Genomic DNA, 14386 nt, shown 5'->3' on the forward strand with positions numbered 1-14386 from the left:
GTTGTTAAGTGAAACACTGTAGTTCTTATATCAGTAATGTGGTTGTTAAGTGAATCTAGCTTTTCCATTGACTTTGCTTGTCTGAAGGTTGCAAAATGTGATCACATGATCCTGGGACACTGTAACCGTCATAAATATGAACTGGTTGCCAAGTATCTGGATTTTGATCACATCACCATGGGGACACTGCAACAGTCATAGGTGTAAAAATGGTCATAAATCACTTTTTTCAGTGCTGTTGTAATTTTGAATGGTCACTAAATTAACTGTTGTGACTACCTGTGCTAGTATCAAGGTAAGAAACCATAAACTTGTACAGTTTTCTAAAAATCAAGGCTAGTAATTAACTTAATAACATCTATAAAAACAGAATACAAAGGTAAGATAAAAGCAGAATCAGGTTGGATTTGATGCAGAAAGGCACTACTTACATTAAGATCTCAGTACTGCAATCAAGTCATCCAAAATTCGCAACTTGGAGCAAAACTGCATATATAGTTATTCAATTACATAACAATGCTGCCTGACTAAATGTATAATTAAGTATCATGACAAGAGGCTCAGATCTACATAGCCCCCCCCCCCCCGGTGGCTTCAAACCCTATGCAAAAAGGAAGCCCATTTTTACTGAACAATCATTCCTATAAAATGGAAAAGGAAAAGAATGTCTGTGCCCTTTTCATGTCATGCTCATAGTTTGTCACTGGCATGGGCATATTAATGTAAAAATGCTGTGCTCAGATGCCCTGCATATACTGTACTCAACTAGCATACATAAGAAAATGTACTTTAACCATTTCAAAAATCTCCATTTTGGGAAGTATGCAAAGAAATGCAGAGAGAGGCATTAAGAGTCCCGTAGCTTGTCATGTTCTCTTTAACAACTCTACTAGCTTATGGACACCAGAGAACGTAATCCAAGTTGCATACAGTGGCACAGTGCTAAATGCAGCTCACACTGATTTCATGTACAAATAGGCTTGTAAGCAATTCATCTGGAGAGCTAGCGTAACAATTAACAACAGGGAACACAACGTAGGTAGGTAGGCAGATAGGGGTGGAGATTAGAGCGATGATAGAGAGATAATAGATGATAGATAGTTATAGTTTATTAGATTTGTATGCCGCCCCTCTCTGAAGACTCCGAAGATAGGAATATAGAGATATAAATAGTGTGTTTTTGTGTGTAAAACATACACCCACGCTTCCTTTTTTCACTTGCAAAGTATGACCTATACAATATATAGTGAATTCGGAAAGTGTCCAGATCCCCTTCAGTTTTGTCAATTTTTTTGTGGTTGTGGCCTGATTCTACAGTTGTTGAAATTTTCCTCTCATTAATCTATTCTTAGTGCCCCACTATGACAAAGTGAAAACATAATTCTAAAAATGTCTATAAATTTATTAAAAAGAAAAAACTGAACTATCCCATTGGCAGAAGTATTCAAACCCTTCACCCAGTACTTTGTTGAAGCACCTTTGGAAGCAATTACAGCCTCAAGTCTTTTGGGGGTATGACACAACTTATTTTGCACTCTGGTTTGAGGGATTTTCTGCCATTCTTCCTTGCAAATCCCCTCAAGGTCATTCAGGTTGGATGGCAACCATCAGTGGACCGCCATTTTCAAGTCCCTCCAGAGATGTTCAATAGAGTTCAAGTCAGGGCTCTGGCTTGGCCACTCTAGGACATTCACAGAGTTCTCCTTAAGCTATTCCTGTATAATATTGGCTGTGTACTTAGGATCCTTGTCATGTTGGAATGTGAACTTCAGTGAAATCTGAAATCCCAAGCACTGTGAAACAGATTTTTATTGTGGATATCCCTGGATTTGCTCCATTCAGTTTTCCCTCAACCCTGACCAGTCTCCTAGTCCCTGCTGCTGAAAAACAGCCCTACAGCATGCTGCTGCAACCACCATGCTTTACTCTTGGAATGACAGTGGGCAGGTGATGAGTAGTGCCTGGTTACATCCAGATATAACGTTTAGAATTGAGGCCAAACAGTTCAGTCTTGGTTTCATCAGATCACAGAATCTTGTTACTCACAATGTGAGTCCTTCAGGTGCTTTTTTGCTCTGAGGAGAGGCTTCTGTCTAGTCACTCTGCCATAAGGCCCAGATCAGGAGGAGGGGGGGGGGGCGGCCCTGCAGTGATGGTTGTTCTTGTAGAACTCTATCCCATCTTCAGAGAGGATCTCTGCAGCTCAGTCAAAGTGACCATCGGGTTCTTGGTAATTTCTCTTCTCCCACGATTGCTCAGCTTGACCAGGCGACCAGCTCTTGGAAGAGTCCTAGTTGTGCCAAATTCCTTCTATTTGAGAATTATGGATACTTTGGTGCAGAACAAATTTTATTGTAGCCTTCCCCAGATCTGTGCCTTGCAATAATGCTATCTCTGAGCTCTGCAGGCAGTTTCTTTAACCTTGTGGCTTTTGCTCTGCTACAGTAGGCATGGCCAGCTGTGAGGCCTTCTAGAGAGAGGTGTGTGCCTTTCCAAATCATGTCCAATCGATTTAATTTACCACGGATCGATTCCAATCAAGGTATAGAAACATGGCAGCAACAATCAAGAGAAATGGGAGGCACTGGAACTAACAATCAAGTATTTTTACAAAGGATACTTATACCAATGTGATATTTTTTAAAAATACATTTACAGCCATTTCTCAAATTCTGTTTTCACTGTGTCATTATCAAGTACTGAGTGTAAATGAGTGAAGGGGAAAATGCATTTCAACAACTATGGAATCAGCCTGCTGCAGTATAACAAAATTGACATAAGTGAAGGGGATGTGCATATTTTCTGAATGCACTGTATACAGTATACGGAAACATCAGCAAGCAGAGTGGAGGATTACCCTACAAGAGACATGGTCATATGCTCCAAATATTCTAGAAAAGGGTAGGAACAATGCAAGCAGTGAGTGCAAAATTCAGCTTCTAGACGTTTGAAAATGTGAGATTACACTTGAAAATGTGTGAGAAGCCAAGGCCTGCTGAAACTGCAGGGCAGGTTAGGTGCTAGATAGTATTAAATGATTAGGGAATTACATTTCTGAGCAACGTATTTTGCATCTACCCTTGGTACCACAAGGTATGTGTGCACATATTGGTTGATCAATTGAATAAATGTGTATGTCACCCATCTCACCCAAATTTATGAAATTTGGAAGGTTGCTGGGTGAAATACAGCAAATACTAGAATTCAAAATAGTGGGAAGAGAATAATATGTGTCCAGGAAGAAAGGTTTTCTGGTTCAGCATGAACAAGTTTTTATGTTAATAGAAGAAGAATAAAGTAAAAAAAATTAAATTAAAAATTTCTATTACCGTAAAATTAAAAATGAATTCATTCCACCTACACCCCAGCCTAGAATTTAAGAAAAAAACCATGATTCATGTCAGACCCTAGGGTGCTGGAAGTCCATTGCTTAATGGGATGGGGGTATTAAGACAGGAGCCAGGAAATAAGGAGGAGGGGGGAGAAACACAGCTGTTTATCTATCAGCTTTATCAACAGAAACAAGGCCGAAGAGTGAAGAGACACAGATAAAGCCCTTCCCCCATCCCTCCGCACAAAAGCCTCTGAAAAATCAGAACTGACAACTCGGAAGCTATACTCAATGGGGAAAGAAAACTCAGCTGGGAACATGGAGAAGGGAGAATTAGTTGACTGGAATAGAAAAAGGGAGGCAGTGATATCAGGCCATTCCCCACCCCCTATCCCCATGCAAGGTCTTGATTCAGCAACAGGATAAGGCACAAAGCCAAGGATATGGGAAAGAAGGACAAAATAAGAAAGCCCCAAGGAAGTATTTGCTTCATTCAAGTGTGCCGTAGAGAAGACAAATGAAAATAATCTATATTAATTGCGCTAACCAATACTGGAGTCACGCATTCAAGAGTCTACAAATAATCTGATTTATAATATGGCTCAAATCTTCACCTGAACACAGCTACAGGAAGTCCTCAACATATGACTGCAAGTGGGACTGGAATTTTCATTGTGAGACATTACGATTGTAAGTCAAGTCAGACCCAATTTTATGGCAATTTTTACTGTGATTGTTATTAAGTAAATTCAGTTTTCCTAAAGGGTGGTCTTTTGCCAGAAATAAACAGAAAAGGTAATGAGCTAGGATCGCAGGACTGAAGGAGGTTGCAGCTACTAGCAAATGTGAGCCAGTTGCCAAGCACCCAAAATGCAATCATGTGATCCCGGGGATCTTGTGACAGTCATGTCTCTTTTTCTAAAGTCATCATTAACTTTGAACTGTCATTAAATGAACAGTCATAAGTCAAGGACTCCTTGTAATACTATATTCTTGTCATGCAAACTATCTTGTTTTTTAGAAAGTAGTTTGCTTAAAAAAGAATGACTAAGTGATGCAATTGCAAGGATCTTATTTATTAAGATATACTTGCCTTCACATTTTTATGATGGTTCAAACAGATTGTGCTACCCTTATTGACTCTCCAGCTAATCTGGTATCCGCAACTCATGTATCTCAGAGCAAATTCTAGTTCACTAAGGTTCTCCTTCCACTACCTAACCTCCTGCCTTCAAGATATGTTGCATTACATCTTCCATAATTCCCAGTCAATATGGCCAAACATTGTCCTATTAAGAACTGTTGAAGATATAATCTAGCACACTCAAGGGGCAGTATGACCATAGAGTTACAAGGCTAGAACAGCCCATCCTGGACTCTGCCCTCGATGTGAGGGAAAAATATAGTCTCTATCCTTAATGAAAGCAGAGCCCCGAGAGGCGAAGTTATTAAAGCAGAACATTCCACAAGTGCTTCTCCCTCTGGTAGTAGAAGTACCTTTGTAATAATAAATTAAATAACCCTTCTGTTTCTTTCTCCATAGCACTGAATGAATGGCCTGAAGCAACCACCTCATTCTACCTCATGGGAAAACCAAGCATATCCTACATTTGGCTCAATCTGACATCTGGTCTAAAGCTAAACTACTTGGGTTCAAAGAGTCTGCATTCAGTGCACCACCTGAATGCATTTGTATTGCTGTGGCCACTCTTCTAAAAGGGCCAAGAAGGGGATACAAAATCAGACCCAAAACAGCACATCCAAAATTGAAAAAGTCTGCTTGTACTCAGCCACTGCCTCTAGTTTCCAAAAATATAAACTAGTAAAGCCCCCATCTACAACCCTAGCTTCTCTTTTAAAATAATAAAAAAGAGCAGCAAAATTGCCATATTGTCAAATAATGCCATTTTTTGAGCTAAAGATGATGAGAGAGCATTTTGCTTTGTCATGCTCTTCCCACGTAAGAGAATGCTTGAAGATGTCAAGTGAGGTAGTAATCTAATTTGATTTAATTTATTTGATTTCCATAGCGCCCAATCCCATGGGACTCAGAGCGGCTTACAACAATAAACGATGCAATACATTGATTTTAAAGGTCAAATATTAAATAATAAGACAATAAAAATCCCATTATAAAACCCAAGCGAACTATCTAATCAAACACACATACATACAAGTCAAGCACAGTTCAGCCATGCCCAGATGTTAACATTCGAGTTTTCGGAGAGGGGCGGCATACAAATCTAATAAATAGTAATAATAATTCATGGCCCCCAGGCCTGCCAGGTCTGAAGGAACATCCTGGAGATGCTCTGTGGCAAGTTGGAACCCATGGCCACCACACAAGCTATTCCTACCCCAGGGGCATGCCATCTCTAACACCAAAGTCAACATAGCAGCAAAATCCACTGAACTAAGCCCCATGATGAAACCATCCCCAAACCCTCCTTAGTGGCTTATTTTCTACACTTCAAAAGCTCCTACACAATCTTCAGAAGTGCTTCTGAAGTAGATGGATCACCTTCTGATTCAAGGAAGAATAATAGATCAGAATAACAGAATTGGAAGATACGTTGAAGGTCATCTAGTTTAGTCAATCTCCCTGCTCAAGCAGGAGATCCTACCATTTCAGACAAATAGCTGTTCAGACTTTTTAAAAGTCTTTCGGCACCCCTCGGGTGCCGAAAGAGTTTGCACATGCAGAATGCCCACACGCATAATTCAATGCCCTTTGGAGGCCGGAAATGATGTTTCCTAAATTCTGGTGGGCCCAGTAGGCTCATGTTTCACCCTCCTTAGCCTCCAAAGGCTTCCCTGGAGCCCAGGGGAGGGTAAAAACACCATTCCCCATCTCCCCGGAGGCTCTCTGGAAGCCAAAAATGCCCTCCCAGTCTCTGTGCGAGCCATAAATCAGCTGGCCGGTGCACATATGTACGTTGGAGCTGAGGTAGTGCAATGGCTCACATGCCAGCAGATATGGTTCCGCATGCCACCTGTGGCACCCGTGCCATAGGTTTGCCGTCACTGGTCTACAGTGATGGCACACCAACAACTTCAAGCTATTCCACTAGTTAATTGTTCTTACTGTTAGGAAATTTCTCCTAAGTTCTAGGTTGCTTTTCTCCTTAATTAGACTCCACCCATTACTTCTTGTCTTGCCTTTCGGTGCTTTGGAAAATAGGCTGACTCTCCCTTCTTTGTGACAGCCTCTCAAATAATGAAACACTGCTATCATGTCACTCAGTCTTTCTTTTTACTAGACTAGACATAGGCAATTCCTGCAACTGCTCTTTATATTTTAGCCTCCAGTCACTAACCATCTTTGTTGCTCTTCTCTGCATTCTTTCCAAAAATCTCAGCATCTTATTTATATTGTGATTACCTAAACTGGATGCCGTATTCAAAGTGTGGTCTTACTGAAGCTTTATAAAATGATCTTGAATCTATCCCTCTGTTAACACAGCCTAGGATTGTATTGGCTTTTTTGGCAGCTGCCGCACACTGCTGGCTCATATTTAAGTGATTGTCCACTAGGACTCCAAAATCTTTCTCTCAGTTACTACCATTTGCTTCTTTTAGCAGGTACCCAGGAAAAGGAAAGAAAGCATAAATTTATTTGTGTCTAAATATATTTGTGTTCTATTTCTCCTTTATGCGTAATAGCTTGTATCCAGCCTCTATGGTTTAGGAGGAGTACTGTATTGAGCAGGGTAGTAGGATTTCTGGGAGAGAAAATTAAGCTTAGCAATGGGAAGAGATACCCCAACAACAAAGCAAACCTGTATGTTTTCAGGTGCCACATAATCAAGGATATATGTAGTAAATTAGCTTAATGGATATACAGTTTTATAGCCTCTTCCTCTGATTCATTAATAGAGTGTTTCCCAACCTTGGCAACTTGAAGATATCTGGACTTCCACTCCCAGAATTCCCATCTGCTGGCTGGGGAATTCTGGGAGTTGAAGTCCAAATACCTTCAAGTTGCCAAGGTTGGGAAACACTGCATTAATACATATTACTTATTCGCATCAAAATGTCATAAGCCCTGTTGCCCTTAGAGGATTTTCTGCTGAAAACCCCTGTTCAGTGGGATGTCTACCACAAAGCCCTGCTTCAATGCCTTCAATGGTGCTTTGCCACTGATAAGAGAGAGAGGTCTGCTTCACAACACAATATCCATAGGGTAATATTTTATGCAAATTGCATTAAAATGGAGCACTATTCTCTAGTACAACTGCCCCTTATTGAAACTAAGCTTATACTCCCATGCACAGACCCAGTTGTTTCGATGGTGGTGATCCCCAAGTGGGGGCCACTCTTCTTTCTTCCTCATACATCAAACTGCCTTAGAAGATTGTGTCGGTGGATTGGTTAAATTATAATAAAGACTATGAACCCAGACTGCTGGACCAAAGCCTTCTGGTATTTGATGGAAGCTGCTTTTATACATAACAAGCCAAGGCATGTTCAGAAATATGCCATGGGTAGGGGGGGGGGGGATGGAGAGAAGCTGCAGATGAATGGGGCAGAGGCAGAATTATTGCTGGTTGATCAGTCACAACAGAGAGGAAGTTGAACAACCGGAACCTTGAAGAGGGGATGTTGCATTATAATCAACAGCTTTGCTGAACAAGGGTGTCTTCAGATGGGAAGTGGAAATGAATATTTTACAGAGAAGAGAGAGGTTGCTGGGAATCAGGACTCCGGGGTTCTTTTCTTTTCCTGTCAATCTGGCATATTTCTTTTTTTTCCACCAAAGAGCCTCACATTATGTCTTGAAGCAATAGCCACACATCTTTTCTCTGAGGGAGCATGTTCACGTCCATGCTCCTGGAACATCAAAAAAAAATTAAAAAACCCACCACCCAGTATCGTTGCTTTTGCTTCGGGTTTTTTTTTTTCACCACCTCTAGCAATAATATTATCTGGGTTGAAAAAAAATCTGGGTCACTTTTTTCCCCCTAGGTTTCAGGGGCGGGGAGGGGTGGTGGTGGGTCAACGCATTCGTCTGCCAGCAATAAAAACGCAGCCGCAATGGATCCCCGCAAGGAGGACGATCCCTTGACAAGGCAGTCACCCCAATGGGCATGGGGCTCCGGGCTCTAGCGGACGGCGCTGCCCTGAATCACCCAGGCCTAACATGCTCCCAGGCAGAAGGGGGAAGTGAGAGAGCCACCACGCCGTTGTCCCTGCGGTTTACCACCTGCAAAAAGCAAGGCGGCGTCCAGCTCCCGAGGGCCGCTTTTGCCGCTCCCCACTCCGGGGCTACGATAGCGCAGTGGCGCTCCCCACAGCACGCACTCATCCCCCCTCCCCAATACCCGTGCACGGGGGGCACCGCTATATCTCCTCATTCGCAGCCCCGCCCCTTTCGCCCGCTGAGGCGACTGAGCAGCCCCCCCCCACTTCGCCCCCCGTGTGCTGGACTCTCCGGCTTGTGCAGCCCCACCCACTCCAGCAGCCGCCCCACCGCGACCCTCAGTGGGGGACGCCGCTCCCCCTTCCCCCCCGCCGCCTCACACACACACAACCCCGAGCTCACCTTTCACTTGGGTCTCGTATTCGGCCAAGCTGCCCCGCTCGCGGCGCGCTTTCCCCGGCGCGTTCATCTCGACGGCTTGTGGTGTGGGCAGGGCGCAGCAGGGCCGTCGCCGCTCGTCTGCAAGATGCGCACGGGAGATGCGGCGCGGTGTGCCGCGCTCCTGGGCGAGGCACCGCCCCCTTCCCTTTTGGTTGCCTTCCCCACAGGAGAAGCTGGGGCTGGAGCGGCGGGATTTAACCCGCTGCCTTCCGGCTTCCCCCTCCCCTTCCCTCCGTGCCAGCCGCTATCAGCCGCCCGGTGCCAGGCGCTTTATTAGTCCAGGGTTGGAAGCCAAAGGCTTTGTGTCACTCTCTCCGGCGCTCGGACTGCGCGGAAATCAACAGCGGTCGGATAAAACGCCAACGGCCACTGTTGCACCACCAGATTTGCACCCTCCTCTGCGAATTGCGTCGGAGTAACTACAATACACCTCTTCCTGCTGCGTCGCTCATTTCCAAGGAAATAGGATGGCCATTGAGAAATTACACCTTTTCCCCTTCCTCGCTTATTTTTCTAAGAAATAACAACAGTACATTAGTCATATGGAGATGGTCCTGAGGGCTGTAACTTGGGATAAAGCTACATGTTCAATGGAAGATATTTGGTGCTTCTTGTTGGGCACAGAGGGTTGTACCTACAAGATTGAGCAGAACTGTTGGGCTTGTAGCAGTGCACTGACCAAACAGGAGGAGTAAACAGGAAAAGAATAAGAAACCTACTACTGCTGCCCTTAAATATAATTAACTATAGTAATCCAAGAGCAGGTATTTGATTTCTGGCTAAGCATGGTATGAGAACCATCTGTTATGACTTTGCACTATTTGTGAATCAGGCCACCATGACTTGCTCCATAAATTATAATGTATAAATCTTAGTTTACAATGAAACTGGGGCTCAGAATTATTGCATTCAGCTAAAATTTGCCTTCTCAGGAAAGAGGAAATAAACCAGTTTAAAACCAATGTCAAAATAGAATAAGATACCTTTTTTCACATACGCTTTTCTCGCAAGTCTCCTTCCTTTAATTCAAGCTGCATAAATGATTAAATATCTCCAGAAATCCCTTCATTGAAGGCCTTTGTGGCATAGATTAGAATGGGGGCTGGGGCTGAAAATAGAGCTACTTTATGTCTGCTCTCCTTTAAATAAACCCATATTAAATCGCTTTAAATACTCCAAAGTATTGGAAGATACTGTTTTCTCTCCTGGAAGATAATTTCTCTCCTGGAAAATAAAAGGAATGGGAAGCACATGATGCCTTTTGCCTCAGGCAACAAAATTTCTCCAGCCAACTGAAGGCAGAAATATTTAACTGAAGTAGATTAGCATTAGGCCAGAGACTGAACTCCTGGTGCTCTTGGCCAACATGTCTGTAGATAGGATCTTGGCATCCATCCAGCAATCTCACTTACCTAATTTTTGATAGGCTCCTTGAATCATAAATAAATGAAATGGCAGAATGCCAGACCTCAAATTCATTTTCATTTCTAAGAACATCTCTGGGACCCACATGGGCCTCAAAGGCAATTGGTTAAAATGAGCCATGGCTGCAACCTTTTTTGAAATTTGTTGATATGTGCAAGGGTGACAGAAGGCATATGGGAGCCAGGAAGTAGTTTGGGGTACATCAGTCTTCTGTGACTGGTCATGTGCACCGCATCAGAAAAAAAATAACATACAGTATTCCCTCAGCATTTTATGAAAATAGTCATGAGAGGGTCTCCCAATTCCAAGTGTGGCCCAGTGTGGCCCCAAGATTGCCTGTTCTTCATTTATTTATTTTTTAATTTATAGGCCTCCCTTTCCTTGTAGACTCAGGACAGCTAACAACAATAAAAACAATTATAAAGTTAAAATACTTTGTATTCACTCCTCCAAGAGGGGTGGCATATAAATCCGATTAACAAATAAATACACCAATAATTTAATATTCATATTTTTTTATTACTCCAATGGAAGATGAGACAAACAAAAAGGTCAGGATGAATTCCTGTTTATGAAACCATAAAGTTTATTACTGTATTTAGAAATATTTCTGCGTTCACCAAAATACATATTCTGATCAAAACAGAAAATAAAAGTAATAAACTAAATACAGTCAAGAGAAGCACTGCTATACTGTATTTAATATATAACGGCAAAACCAGTAACTAACTTTAAATAGTTAATAGCTAGCCTACACCAAAATAGATAGCTTCTCTCTTTCAAAAGCTATTCTGCCTCAGTGGAATAAGCAAGTTCAGACCAGCCAGAAAGAACATTTATTTATGCAGTCTTGGTACAAGTCATCTTTACATTAAAGTTTCTTATGCAAAAATAAAGGCATAAAACAAAATATAAGCGATATGGTATCAACACTCAGGAGGCTTGAACTCAGAGGCCATTGCTAATTATATATGGAGTTTAGTGCTTGGAACCTACTTGCACTATATTAACTCACACGAGATTCAAATGTACTTATCTTACTAAATAATATTTGAAAGGTCAACTATGTAAAGGCAAATTATAGTTAAAAGATACCTTGTCTTGTCCATTTAAAAGCAGGACTCTTTTTTAAATGAAAAGTAATGTTTTTTTACATTTTAAAAGAACAAGAAGTACACAGTTTTGTCTGAATCAAATCAAATCAAGCATGTAAAGGAAAATTAATATGAGCTGTGCCAGTAAAATGTTCCACATTTCCGGCCTTGTCTTATATGACACCCCACCCCCCACCCCCCCTTGATCTCCTGCTAGGATCATCTATAGCTAGCAAGAATAAGATTGAAGCTGGTGCCTCCGGTGCAAAAAACGGGATTTCCCAGCACAGAAAGCTGCTTTGCTTTAAACTGTACACCCTGTGCTGGTCCACTGCAAATACCCCCGCCCACTTGGAGGAAGCTGAACAGGCACTTTCAAAGCTGGGATTATGTGGCCTGTGCTTGCAAAACCACATGCCTAAATAAGGGGGGGAGTTCCTGATACATAAAGATGGACAGAAGGGCCATTCAGAGCACCCTATTTTCACACCCAATGGGCCAGAGGAGCAGGAAGGAAGGAGAGGAGAAAAACCCGTGCTGCATCTGAACTGCGACATCAGGCCTTGAGTTCAGGAACGATGAGGCATTGCAAACCAACCACAGCCAACAGTTTGTGAAAAATGAGGAAGTTGAAAAGAGAGAACACAAGTCAAGCTTTGCAGAGTTTCACTTTTTTAGGCTAGAAAATATTTCCTGACTCTCTTCCCTGGCACCAGGGTACAAGCCCATTGAGAGAGGTTGCTTAAGAAACATGAGTGTAAGAGGCAAGCAAACAGAATCACTTCCAGCAGAGGCCTAAGTGTTACAGCAACCTCACTAGACTGTCTGCCTTTCCTCCTCTGAACAGACTCCAAATACCGCTTTACTATACCTAGAACAGGGGTCTCCAACCTTGGCAACTTTAAGACTTGTGGACTTCAATTCCTGGCTGAGGAATTCTGGGAGTTGAAGTCCACAAGTCTTAAAAGTTGAGGGCCCTCTCTCTTTCAGCAAATGATTCCACCATATCTGGAGAACTGTTCTGATAATCATCATATGACTTTCTTCAAATAAACAATGTAGGATGGGTTGGAACTTTATTTGAACCCTGACCACAAAGGATGAAACAGAACTACTGCAGCATACCAGAGGAACCAGTGAAGGGCTGCAAATTTTTTTGCTATCACTGTGGGCGTGGCTTATTTTGTGGGTGTAGCTTACTAGCTATAGGACCAGGTGGGAGTGGCTTGACGATCATGTTACGGGGGTGTGATTTAAAGGTCATGTGACTGGCTTAAAGGTGGCCAAATTGACCTCACTCACGTCAAGGGTTGGGTTAAGATTGGGGTGCCTGACCTCTCCTCGCCTCAGAGGGATACAATTTCCCTTACTATTACTGAACATCCAAAATATATTATTTAATTTTATGTACTGTATACAGTATATGCCATATGTGTACATACATATTACAGGCATACAAAAATATACATTATCTACTATATAAACTGTATGTACACACACACGCACACAGCTCTTCTAAAAGTATACACATTCAATCTCATTTATTGTGATAGGAAAAACATACCAAGAGCCCAGAAGTTAAAAAAAGAAAAAAAATCAAACATTTTCCACTGGTTCTGTGTACCTGACCATACCAATAGGAGCCCATCACTGAGAGGAACCCATGGCAAGGTTTCTGAACCTTGGCAACTTTAAGATGTGAGGACTTCAATTCCCAGAATTCCCCAGCCTGCATGGGAATGAAACACTGCTCAACATTGCTGAATACCCAGCAGTATAGCTGGCATGTGGAATGCCTTGAGTTGTAATTCACCTCATCAGGAGGGTCACAGCAGGTGCCTTCTCTGACTCATTTACAGACTTCTTGCCACCATATTTAATCCAGCAGTGCTAAATACTTAATACTTAAATACAACGATACCTCTACTTACAAACTTAATTCGTTCCATGACTAGGTTCTTAAGTAGAAAAGTTTGTAATTTTTCCCATAGGAATCAATGTAAAAGCAAATCATGTGTGCAATTGGGGAAACCACAGGGAGGGTGGAGGCCCTGTTTCCTCCCAGGAGATTCCTACAGAGGTCCCGTGGAGGCTTCTCCCCACCTTTTCCAGCCCTGTTTCCTCCAGGAGATTCCTAGAGAGTCCCCACAAAGGCTTCTCCCTGCCTTTTCTGGTTACAGTTTCGGAGGCTCGGGTTTGTAAGTGGAAAATGGTTCTTGAGAAGAGGCAAAAAAATCTTGAACACCCGGTGCTTATCTAGAAAAGTTCGTAAGTAGAGGCGTTCGTAAGTAGAGGTACCACTGTACTTAAAACTTTTTATCACTAAATAACCAGGCTTATTTTGTCCAGGGCCAATCAAGTTTTCTCCCCCTATGAATTGGAAATGTGGAAGAATTGTGGAGAAATGACTTTCCTTACTTTTCACATCACTGTTCACCTTGCAATTGTGATCAATGAATGTGTATTTGGGGATACATGCCTTAATCTGTATGTGGGAGATGCCAGGATCAAATCCCCACTTAATCGAAAAGCTACCATTTCAGTTAACTTAGCTCACAAGATTGCAGTGGGTTAAAAGTGGGGAGGGAAGCATCCAGAGGAAATTTAGATTATAAATACAGTATTAGGATAGCTACATTATTGTTAACATCATTTTGCCTAATATTCCTTTTTTAATTTTGTTGTTTTATATTTTTTATCATTTTTAAACATAAATGACTAATTATGTAAATTTCATAAGTATCAAAACAAACAAATGGAATTTTTCAAGTAGTAGTCTTTTACTTCTGAAAATAATATTTCTAGAACACACAAAACTACCTACTGAAATCCAGGAGCATTTGCACATACTAGTTCTTGCAACACAAGTTGCAATAAACATTTTGAAAGTAAAATGCAGTCACTGAACAAAACACCAGGGACATGCACTTAAAACCATCATTAGCTGCTGGTTCC

General features: G+C 42.0%; 1 protein-coding gene across 2 annotated transcripts in view; it reads right to left on the minus strand.

The window, feature by feature from the left end:
• Positions 1-9051, minus strand: part of ARHGAP4 (Rho GTPase activating protein 4) — a 66446-nt gene extending 57395 nt beyond the window's left edge. For both annotated transcript variants that reach the window (XM_070741380.1, XM_070741379.1), the window contains exon 1: positions 8874-9051. In XM_070741380.1, the coding sequence (XP_070597481.1) occupies positions 8874-8940 (67 nt within the window). In that variant the 5' untranslated portion in view covers positions 8941-9051. The remainder of the gene's footprint in view (positions 1-8873) is intronic.
• Positions 9052-14386: the final 5335 nt, after the last annotated feature.

The sequence above is a fragment of the Erythrolamprus reginae genome, chromosome 2 (genome assembly GCF_031021105.1).
Source record: "Erythrolamprus reginae isolate rEryReg1 chromosome 2, rEryReg1.hap1, whole genome shotgun sequence".
In the NCBI taxonomy this organism is placed as follows: domain Eukaryota; kingdom Metazoa; phylum Chordata; class Lepidosauria; order Squamata; family Dipsadidae; genus Erythrolamprus; species Erythrolamprus reginae.